Below are 11,942 nucleotides of genomic sequence, written 5' to 3'. Positions count from 1 at the left end.
GCAGCTTAGTCTGTTTGTCAGTTCCCAATGATTTGCAAAATTAGAAGGATAACAGAACATAACAACTTTCACTTAAGTGGTTGAACTTGACCGGCAAGAGAAATAGAGGAATACGAATCATTTGATTTTACAGATGAAACAATGGTGGGGGCATTTGTCAATAATTATAATTGTCAACAACTTGTTTAACTGCTAAATTCAGACACTATTTAGTTATTGTTCACTAAGTCTTGCTTGCTCTTTGCTAAGAAGCCAAAACAGAATTGCATAGCGTGGGGAAAAGACTTTTTTTGTTTAAAACCAGCAGTGGACATCAGAAGGTGAGTTATATTGTATTGCATCCTGATGGTACTAACACTGATTGAAGACAGGCATTTACTCCTATTTGGAGGCTGAGCAAAGTATCAAAATGCAATGAAACAAAACAAAGAAAAGTCATCACAAGTATTTTATATTTAGTATGAATTGTAGAACACCAAAAAATGACATTATTTAGAATTCTATACAAGTCTTATAGGTGAGCAAGATCACTTCACAAATGGTATTAAAAATGAAACATACTTCAAAATATGCATCTCGTGAAAATTCCAATTAGATCTTCAACTGCCAAAAAGCTCAAAAAAGTTTAAAAATTTGTTTTCTTTATAGCTTGACATTACCAAATATTTAATCAATCTTAGGTCCAAGTTTACTTGAATTACTTATATGTATATATGGAATGCTTCACACCAATTGACATTTTTCTTAAAAAATGTACAACTAACACATTCACAATGCAATGTGCACAATATCAAAGGCAATTAAAGCACTCACATTAGTAAATATAATAACTAGATTAACAAACAAGGGCACCTCATTATGTTGCAAGAATGCATATTAAAACAATAAATACAAAACCAAGAAATACACTCCACACCATTTTGATTTGCCACGCTATAAACTTCTACTTCCTTTATAGTCCAACAAGGTTGATCTTCAACAGCATTCTTGACAGTTATTTAAAACCAACCAGTCATTGAAGAGGAACCTTCTTTCTCCCTTGTGTGTTTCTGGTCTTCATTCTGGCTTAAGGCAGTCATTGAACAATCTCAAAGTAGTGCAATATTGCCATAATATGCTGAGGCATAAACACATAACCGGTGTATACAGCCATCCCAACAATAGATATTAATAGGGAGTCTAAACAGTATAGTTAAGGAATAGATTTTGATAGAACTATTTACCTAGAAGAGGAGATAGCGAGCATGGAACATAATACGATTCCTCTGGCACAACTACAGAAGGGGGAAAGATATTTTTAAAACCAATATTTTAAACCCACCTCAATTGATGGTCATACATAAAAATTCTACAGTGACATTAGTGAATAGCAAGGAGGAATGGTAATTTTGGTTTGTTTCAACCCAAGAGCTGAGCTTACTTGATTCGCAAAGCTTAACTTATCTGATCAGCCTATTTAAAATAAAACATTTCAACATTATCCAATACCCAAGGGGACAGGGTTGTTAAGAAAGCATATGGTGTTTTGGCGTTCATTAACAGGGGGATTGAGTTTAAGAGTCGTGAGATCTTGTCGAAGCTCTATAAAACTTTGGTTAGACCGCACTCGGAATACTGCGTCCAGTTCTGGTTGCCGTATTATAGGAAAGATGTGGATGCTTTGGAGAGGGTTCAGAGGAGGTTTACCAGGATGCTGCCTGGACTGGAGGGCTTATCTTATGAAGAGAGGTTGACTGAGCTTGGTCTCTTTTCATTGGAGAAAAGGAGGAGGAGAGGGGACCTAATTGAGGCATACAAGATAATGAGAGGCATAGATAGAGTTGATAGCCAGAGACTATTTCCCAGGGCAGAAATGGCTAGCACGAGGGGTCATAGTTTTAAGCTGGTTGGTGGAAAGTATACAGGGGATGTCAGAGGCGGGTTCTTTACACAGAGAGTTGAGAGAGCATGGAATGCATTGCCAGCAGCAGTTGTGGAAGCAAGGTCAATTGGGGTCATTTAAGAGACTGCTGGACATGCATATGGTCACAGAAATTTGAGGGTGCATACATGAGGATCAATGGTCGGCACAACATTGTGGGCTGAAGGGCCTGTTCTGTGCTGTACTGTTCTATGTTCTATATCACCTTAGTTTTTGTAGTTTAACTGCAGCAGTAAACAGAACAGTAAAATACTAATCTCTGACAACTAAACATTAGACAGGAATAAGTTAAATTACAAATGTTAACCAATAAGGAGTGAGACAAACAATATCACTCTTAGGATGCCAGATCAGTTTTAATTAGAAGGGGCTAAATGTTAATGGTATAAGTATTGATTAGCTCCAGATGGATCAGAAACAAAAGACATTCATTGTTAATGTTAATAAACTCAAAACGGAGTTTCTGCCAGTTTTAACTAGCTTTGGCTAGTCTTAAAGTCAATACAATTATGTATGTATAAGCCTTTTAGCATTACACACGCACACACACAAAATTTTGACTTAAAAATGCTTTATCACAACAGTTCAAACATACATATTTGCACTCACTGCCCTGGTGCATAAGGTGAGAATTAAGGCGTAACACATTGTATAGCTTGAGGAGCGCAGCAGGCCAGGCAGCAGAGGAGCCGGAAAGTTGACGTTTCGGGGTTGGGACCCTTCTTCAGTAATGAGGTTTTCTGAAGAATCCCAACCAGAAACATCAACTTTCCTGCTTGTCTGGTGCTGCCCAGCCTGCCGTGCTCCTTCAGCTCTACATTGTTATCTCTGACTTCAGCATTGGCAGTTCTTACTATCTGAATGAGAATTAAGCAGATTAAGTATAATGTCAAATCAAAAGCTCACTTCAAACTAAGAAAAAATCAGAACACAACAGAAACCTTTTCAACAGCAGGTGCTTAAAATCTGAAATTAAAAAGTGAAACAAAAATAGTGATTAAAAGCCCAGCTGGTCTGTGAGAACTAGGGTTAAGGCTATGGAGACACTCATTTAACTGAGTCAAGTGTAATTCCTTCAAAAGCGTAGGGAGAGATGGAAAAGTGATTGGATTTATATTTGTAGAAAGAGGTGGGAGGAAAAAGTTGAACAGAAAAGAGTGTCAGAGGAAAGTTAGAAGTTGGATGAGATGAAATGTGAGATCAAATAAAGACATAGGAAGTGGTAATGGTTGGAAGAGGGGAATTTAGTTCGAGAGTAGATGTAAATTGCAGAATATAGGTCAATTCTAATGAAAGCAAAACCAAGAAAATTAGACACTTCAAGTTGAGGAAGAGTAAGGAGGGGATCCAAAATGAGGACAGAATTCACAGTCTGAAGTTGTTGAGCTCAACAGTGAAGTCAGAAGGCTGTAAAGTGACTGAACAGATAACAAAAGTGCAGTTCTTCCAGTACCCAGGCCAGCACTTATAACCTTTCCCTAAACGCCAAGAGGGCAGTTAAATCTCAACAGTCTGCAGTCTTTTAAAGAAGGAAAATGTCATTCTTACATGGTCTGCAATCACGTGTAGGCTAGACTTGGTTAGGATAGCAGCTTCCTTCTCTAAAGGACATAAGGGAACCATTGTTCTACTGACAATCAACAACAGGTTTCATGATCACCATTGGATTCCTAATTTCACTTTCCGCCATGTGGGATTCAAACCAAGGTCCCCACCACATTACCTGGGTCTTTGGATTAATAGTCCAGTGATAATTCCTGTAGGCCAACATCTCCCTAAAATTGATGCAAGCCATTTTTCACCAACATTCTAAACGTAATGATATAATAATTATTACCCGAAATATTCCCCACTATCACTTGTTCTACTTGGTCCACTTCATTCCCAAAAAAGAAGAAAATCAGATCAAGCAGTGCCTACTTTCTTTTTAAACAGGAGAATTTCCTGCAGCACGATCTAGTCGTTCCTTGCTACCCTTACACTACCCACTATCCCAGTCAACATGGACTTAAAATCAACATTACAATTAATTTCATCTACTGATATGTGAGTCTCTTGAGATCCGCATGCAGCAGTAGCTTACGGAAGCAGAAGTTTTGCATCAATGCAATGATTAGCATGCACAGAGCTTCTGAATAAGTGCAGTACTGGAACAATGCTTAAAATCCTCTCGTATCTATTCTATGATGTTTGGATCTCTGAATAACTTTCAGAGTCATTCCACGATATCCTTCCCACTAGCTGGTGGCCTACACGTTACACCCAGTTGTATAACTGCATCCCCCCTCATTCTTTAGCTGTAGCCAAATGAACACCCCATTTCTGAAGAAGGGTCCCAACTCCGAAATGTCAACTTTCCTGCTCCTTTGATGCTGCCTGGCCTGGTGTGCTCCTCCAGCTATACACTGTGTTAGCTCTTAATTCTCACTTTATGCACCAGGGCAATGAGTGCAAAAAATATGTTTGAACTGTCTGAAATATCCTCTTTTCCTAGGACTACAAAACTATCCTTAATGAAAAACATCAAATTCCTCCTTTTCTTCCCTCCCAATGTTTTCTGAACATCATGTAACTAGAAATATTTTACACCAAATTTGTCCTTCTTTAAACTAGGTCTCTATTATCACTATATCCTAACCCCAAAAGACCTGTAGCCCCCAATCTTACTAACTGTATGCCATACGTTCACAAAATATACCTAGGTTTAGAATTCATTACTTTTGCCCTTACTCCGACACTTTGTACTAATTTACTACTCTCTATTTTAGTACTATTTGCATCTCCCAGCATTGTGCATACACTATCAAATTTATTTTCCATAGCCTGCACTAGTCTTTTACAAGAATTAATAACATTGGAGTAGTGTGTTCAATGGTTTATAAGTTGCTCCTTAAGACATTATATATTTTGATTTTGTTAACCTATCCTAATATAACAGCAGTTTCTTACAACACAAAAGTCTGAATTATTTTTAATTCATTCATGGGATGAGCACATCACTGATTAGGCCAGCATTTGTTCCCCATCCCTAGTTGCTATGGAGAAGGTGGTGGTAAGCTGCATTCTTGAGCTGCTGCAGTCCATGTGCCATAGGTTGACCCGACGGTGCCAGCAGGAAGGGAATTTCAAGATTATAATGTAGCAACAGTGAAGGAATGATGATATATTTCCAAGTCAGGATAGTGAATGGCCTGGAGGATAACTTGCAAGTGGTGGTGTTCCCAATTTTGGTTTCCTGTTATTTGAAATTTAACATTACCACTAACTCTTTCTTCTCCAACGTCACTGCTGTGCTTGGGGCTGATGGGACATAGATGGAAAATTCCAGCAATAGCTCTGCCTTACAAGCAGTCGATATACAACTATTCTGCAACATCTAATATTTCAATAAAGGCAAAAAGTCATTCCATAAAGTATTTTTCAAAGAATCATGCCAAAATGTGAATGCTGTTGAAGCTTTTAATCTTGAACACATCAGGACAAACACAAGAACACAAAATTTAAAGGGAGTAACAATTTATATTGCACAAGATAAGTTGACTGACTGGTTGTGAAATCTTGTCCTCTGTGCTTATGTTTAATTCAGAGAAGATCCAGAGTTGTGCAGGCTAGGAGGATTAGCCATGGGAAATGCAGGGTTATACGGATAGGGCAGGGGAGTGGTATGCTCTTCAGAGATTTGCTGTGGACTTGATGGGCTGAATAGCCTGTTTCCCTACTGCAGGGATTCTATGTTTTTATGATTATATTTGCTTTCAGCGTAAAGCAGACATTTTGTACAAACTTACCAGTCATTTCTAAACTTTACAATAAGTGTTGTCTAGCATCATTTGCATGAATGGTGAACTCAGACAACCATACTCAAATAACAAATTTTTTTAAAATGACACACGCACACACACTTTACAAGGATACTGAATATGGTTCTTTCCCAGGGTTCTAACATGTAGAGTGCAGTAATCAACAGATACTGGTAGTAAAGCCAAGACATCTGTTTCCATGCTGTTCCCAGTGCCATGGTCACTGGTTTGATTTCCTCCAAATACTGCAACAAGCTGGAAAGAACACAGACATGTCATTAGTCACTATCTCTCTCATTTACTTGTAAAACAACATTGCTCTTTCATCCAAAATGCAGCTTACAGAGGTGGAATATTCTTTTCTGGAGGCAAAATGAAAACAATAAGAGCTTGAGTCAGAACTTCCCAAAGTGGGGTTTAGGTGCCAAGTCAAATCAGGAGTTGAAATTTTGGGGTCATGAGCTCTGGAGCAGCAATGGCTGCCCCAGTAATAACAGCACATCAACCAAAGGAGGCCTCTACTCACGGTGAGATTGGCACAGTTTTCATGCCTCAGAATGGGGCTGTTGTGGGAAAGGGTTTGGGAGGCAGTAGCTTAAGCTATCCATACTTCAATGTCACGGCCTGACGTGATTTTGGTGAAAGTTCTTCAGTTAATTACAGTACAAATGTCCAATAATCAAACAGTAAAAAAAAAGTGATACATTGTAGTGATCAAACTATAAATTACCATGTTTTCTTGCTGTATTTTTCTCCGTTCCAAATGTTCATCAGCCAAGTTGTGGCTTATCTAACCTAAACTTTGCTAAGTTCCCTTGCTCTTATTGCATTTCTCCTTTGAGTATTTCATCTTATTCTATCCCTTTCAGCTATCATTTAAAATCCTCACTCTCTAATGTTTCAAGAATCATTTCAAGATTTTCTCACCACATTATCTTCACTTCTCATATGCAAACCATCCAGCTACCATTTCTTTCCCTTCCTCAGTGCACCAGGCCAAAGTTCTTCCTTGCCATGCGCAAGCCACAAACATGCATCTTTCTCAAGATTCCCTTCTAATTCCCCTCATTCTCACTAAACACATCTTGCTCATGAGACCCTCATATCTCCACTTAACTGCTGACCATCCAACTTTGCTACCAGCTGGCACCCATTAGCTGATATTGTCAACAATACTATTCTCTCAGGTAGCACCCATTCCTCAAAAAAAGCGCAAAACCTCTGATCACTGTTTTTACAAATGACAAAGAAAAATGTTTTTCTTCTCCATATCTTTGAAACATTATCACTTGTCACATCTTGCCTGGAACTCATGTTTGAATTCATCCAAGCCAGGCTCCACTCAAGTCAAGGTAAGAAAAATGATTCTCAGTCACACAGCATCTTTCCTTTATCCTTCACCTGGGTGAAACTGCATTTGCCTGGTGCCAATTCTTATTTCTCTAAACATACCCAGTGTATCACTTACAGTGCCTTTTCTTCCTGGCCTCATACAGTTACCTCTGCATCACCTTCGTGCTTGGCATTTTCTCTTCTACAAGTAGCCAAGGAAATATCATCCAAAAGCACAGCATCAGTTCTTACATGAACACTGTCAACACCCAGTTCTACCTCAACACCACCCACTTCTTTTGACCCTCTACTGTCTCCAGACCATCAGATTTTAAATGCAAAATCCAATTCTGAATGAGTGGAAACTTCTTCAAAGTAAATATGGAGAAGACTGAAGACATCGACTTTTGTCCCCTCAACTCTATCAACAGCCAAGTCCCCACAACACCCTCTCACCACCACTCTATCCTCCCCCTAACAACTGTCTTAAGTTGAGCCAGACTTTTCAAAAGCTTACTGTCATATTTTAATGCACAGATCATTTTCAAAACATATCCACTACAAAACCTGTTCTTTCTAATTTCATCCTGGTCTTAGCTGCTGAAACCATCAGCTACCATAATGCACTTTGTGATAACCTCCCATGTCTGTGAACATGTTAGACAAAGCTCTCTTAGTGGCCTGGATTGCACTAGATGTTAAACACCCAAGTCATAACTCATCTCACCAACCTGTATTAGTTCCAGGTAAAACAACACATTGATATCACGGTGAATGAAAGCCAATGCCTGTATAATTGGGAACTTGTAAGTCCTACTGTAAATGATTTATGGGAACAAATTCTTTCCCAAGACTAGGCAAAGTAGTATGTATTTCAGAAGGCAGAAGGGCGGGGACGTGCATGGAAAGAGATACACAGGTTGAGTAGTTTAAGGAATGCGCATTACAGAAAGTGAGGGAGATGAGAGATACATCAAGCAATGTGTAGAGCAATTTTTAGTTCTGACAAAAGTTCATCTTGGTGTAAAACGTTAACACTGATTCTCTCCACACATGCTGTCTGATCCAGACGGTATTTCAAGCAATTTTTGTTCTTGTTTTCACTTGAAATTTCTGGTATCCATACTATTTTTCATTTTACAAAAATACAATTCATTACAATTAATTATTGGCCCAGCATTTCCTGTTGAAGACTAATGAATGGTGCTAGTCATTCATTACACATGTTTTCTGCAGATATTTTCAGCAGAACTTAAGGTAATTTGTCAGCCAAAACAGCACAACTAGCATCCAATGCAGCGACATGCATAAACAAGGTAAGGAACATCGTGTCTCTTCAAACAAATCAGATTGAAGAATCTTCTCTGAGACATACAGAGCGAACCAGGAAGTGCAAGTTAGTATAGTTAATGTCAAATTAGGTACAGGAATGAAATATAAAGAAAGATGAATTGAGACAAATAGACAAAAAAAAAATCTCCAACAATAATTATAATCTGAAGGAATGCTATTCATAATAGTAAATTTTCAGTGCCAGTGAGGTTTATATTGTAATTAAAACTTGTAATATCTTCACTTTCACTTCAATGAATAAGGTCTAACTTGAGTCTTAATTAGTTTGCAATTCAGCATGTAAAATGGGTTCTTGTGCAACATTTCAGGGCAATGAATTTTCTTCATAATCCAAGGCTTACTTAAAAATATTTCTTAAATATTACCATATTACTTAAAAATAGATATTAGACACTTCATACTTTATCTCTATACTCCATACCTGACAACATCCTGGTAAATTTCTTCCGAACCTTCTTGAGCTTAACAACATCCTTCCTATAACAGGGTGACCAGAACTGGACAAAATATTCCAGAAGTGGCCAGATAAACCTGGAAGAGACTACGCAAGTGTTTGCAGAACATGGTGCTAAAAAGATGGTTTTTAATTGATAAATGTATTTGTTATTTCCAGGCAACAATCTTTTTTGCTACTGTTGCAAGTTTCCACTCGAATGGCATGATTCCTTTGTAGACTGCATTGCAACATCCCATATATACTGACCAAGCTGGGAGCATCCAAAAGATCTCACTGTGCTTCTTTGCTTTGGTCTGATGACCCAACGGAGCTTAAATTATTGTCATGACTGTGTACTTGTATGATATTTTGTAAAGGTTACTAATCTGTTAACATGAACACAGAATCCTACAAAGTGCTCCCATGAACCATATCACTGTCCTTACTGATTTGCTGAAGCAAAAAAAAACAGAGGCAGTGTGCTATCGGAGCTTCAAGAAATGTAGACATTTAGAACCCAATTACACCACCCCCCCTCCCCCTACCAAGTAACACAATAGACCTTTCAAAGGATGGGAGAATTAAATGCATCTGAGAGAACAGGAAATTACAGTATAATTGACTTGGCTTTGTGGAACAGTGATTCATCAAAGTTAACATAGTAGCCATCTGAAGTTTTGATATGTATAAAATATGCTATGAGAAATCATTTTGACAGAACTCCAAGCATAGCTGAGAGTCACCAGAGGTACGTGGGGTCTCAGTAGGTAGAAGGAGAAAGGCAACACAGCTAAAGGATTAGAGATAATGGGAACTGCAGATGCTGGAGATTCCAAGATAATAAAATGTGAGGCTGGATGAACACAGCAGGCCAAGCAGCATCTCAGGAGCACAAAAGCTGACGTTTCGGGCCTAGACCCTTCATCAGAGAGGGGGATGGGGGGAGGGAACTGGAATAAATAGGGAGAGAGGGGGAGGCGGACCGAAGATGGAGAGTAAAGAAGATAGGTGGAGAGGGTGTAGGTGGGGAGGTAGGGAAGGGATAGGTCAGTCCAGGGAAGACGGACAGGTCAAGGAGGTGGGATGAGGTTAGTAGGTAGCTGGGGGTGCGGCTTGGGGTGGGAGGAAGGGATGGGTGAGAGGAAGAACCGGTTAGGGAGGCAGAGACAGGTTGGACTGGTTTTGGGATGCAGTGGGTGGGGGGGAAGAGCTGGGCTGGTTGTGTGGTGCAGTGGGGGGAGGGGATGAACTGGGCTGGTTGAGGGATGCAGTGGGGGAAGGGGAGATTTTGAAACTGGTGAAGTCCACATTGATACCATATGGCTGCAGGGTTCCCAGGCGGAATATGAGTTGCTGTTCCTGCAACCTTCGGGTGGCATCATTGTGGCAGTGCAGGAGGCCCATGATGGACATGTCATCAAGAGAATGGGAGGGGGAGTGGAAATGGTTTGCGACTGGGAGGTGCAGTTGTTTGTTGCGAACTGAGCGGAGGTGTTCTGCAAAGCGGTCCCCAAGCCTCCGCTTGGTTTCCCCAATGTAGAGAAAGCCGCACCGGGTACAGTGGATGCAGTATACCACATTGGCAGATGTGCAGGTGAACCTCTGCTTAATGTGGAATGTCATCTTGGGGCCTGGGATGGGGGTGAGGGAGGAGGTGTGGGGACAAGTGTAGCATTTCCTGCGGTTGCAGGGGAAGGTGCCGGGTGTGGTGGGGTTGGAGGGCAGTGTGGAGCGAACAAGGGAGTCACGGAGAGAGTGGTCTCTCCGGAAAGCAGACAGGGGTGGGGATGGAAAAATGTCTTGGGTGGTGGGGTCGGATTGTAAATGGCGGAAGTGTCGGAGGATAATGCGTTGTATCCGGAGGTTGGTAGGGTGGTGTGTGAGAACGAGGGGGATCCTCTTGGGGCGGTTGTGGCGGGGGCGGGGTGTGAGGGATGTGTCGCGGGAAATGCGGGAGACGCGGTCAAGGGCGTTCTCAATCACCGTGGGGGGGAAGTTGCGGTCCTTAAAGAACTTGGACATCTGGGATGTGCGGGAGTGGAATGTCTTATCGTGGGAGCAGATGCGGCGGAGGCGGAGGAATTGGGAATAGGGGATGGAATTTTTGCAGGAGGGTGGGTGGGAGGAGGTGTATTCTAGGTAGCTGTGGGAGTCGGTGGGCTTGAAATGGACATCAGTTACAAGCTGGTTGCCTGAGATGGAGACTGAGAGGTCCAGGAAGGTGAGGGATGTGCTGGAGATGGCCCAGGTGAACTGAAGGTTGGGGTGGAAGGTGTTGGTGAAGTGGATGAACTGTTCGAGCTCCTCTGGGGAGCAAGAGGCGGCGCCGATACAGTCATCAATGTACCGGAGGAAGAGGTGGGGTTTGGGGCCTGTGTAGGTGCGGAAGATGGACTGTTCCACGTAACCTACAAAGAGGCAGGCATAGCTGGGGCCCATGCGGGTGCCCATGGCCACCCCCTTAGTCTGTAGGAAGTGGGAGGAGTCAAAAGAGAAGTTGTTGAGTGTGAGGACGAGTTCCACTAGGCGGATGAGAGTGTCGGTGGAGGGGGCCTGGTCGGGCCTGCGGGACAGGAAGAAGCGGAGGGCCTTGAGGCCATCTCCATGCGGAATGCAGGTGTACAGGGACTGGACGTCCATGGTGAATATGAGGTGTTGGGGGCCAGGGAATTGGAAGTCCTGGAGGAGGTGGAGGGCGTGGGTGGTGTCACGGACATAGGTGGGGAGTTCCTGGACCAAAGGGGAGAAAATGGAGTCCAGATAGGTGGAGATGAGTTCGGTGGGGCAGGAGCAGGCTGAGACGATGGGTCGACCAGGGCAGGCAAGTGTCGGTGGAGGGGGCCTGGTCGGGCCTGCGGGACAGGAAGAAGCGGAGGGCCTTGAGGCCATCTCCATGCGGAATGCAGGTGTACAGGGACTGGACGTCCATGGTGAATATGAGGTGTTGGGGGCCAGGGAATTGGAAGTCCTGGAGGAGGTGGAGGGCGTGGGTGGTGTCACGGACATAGGTGGGGAGTTCCTGGACCAAAGGGGAGAAAATGGAGTCCAGATAGGTGGAGATGAGTTCGGTGGGGCAGGAGCAGGCTGAGACGATGGGTCG

General features: G+C 42.1%; 1 protein-coding gene across 3 annotated transcripts in view; it reads right to left on the bottom strand.

Annotated features, from left to right (window-relative positions):
• Nucleotides 1-435: 435 nt before the first annotated feature.
• Nucleotides 436-11,942, bottom strand: part of sptssa (serine palmitoyltransferase, small subunit A) — a 31,787-nt gene continuing 20,280 nt past the window's right edge. For all 3 annotated transcript variants that reach the window (XM_048538358.2, XM_048538357.2, XM_059649198.1), the window contains 2 exons: nucleotides 5,837-5,976; nucleotides 436-1,179 (listed from right to left, as the gene is read on the bottom strand). In XM_048538358.2, coding sequence (XP_048394315.1) covers nucleotides 1,076-1,179; nucleotides 5,837-5,939 — 207 coding nt within the window. In that variant the 5' untranslated portion in view covers nucleotides 5,940-5,976 and the 3' untranslated portion in view covers nucleotides 436-1,075. The remainder of the gene's footprint in view (nucleotides 1,180-5,836; nucleotides 5,977-11,942) is intronic.

The sequence above is a fragment of the Stegostoma tigrinum genome, chromosome 10, assembly GCF_030684315.1.
Source record: "Stegostoma tigrinum isolate sSteTig4 chromosome 10, sSteTig4.hap1, whole genome shotgun sequence".
Lineage (NCBI taxonomy): Eukaryota > Metazoa > Chordata > Chondrichthyes > Orectolobiformes > Stegostomatidae > Stegostoma > Stegostoma tigrinum.
This window is presented reverse-complemented; position numbering and strand designations above follow the sequence as displayed.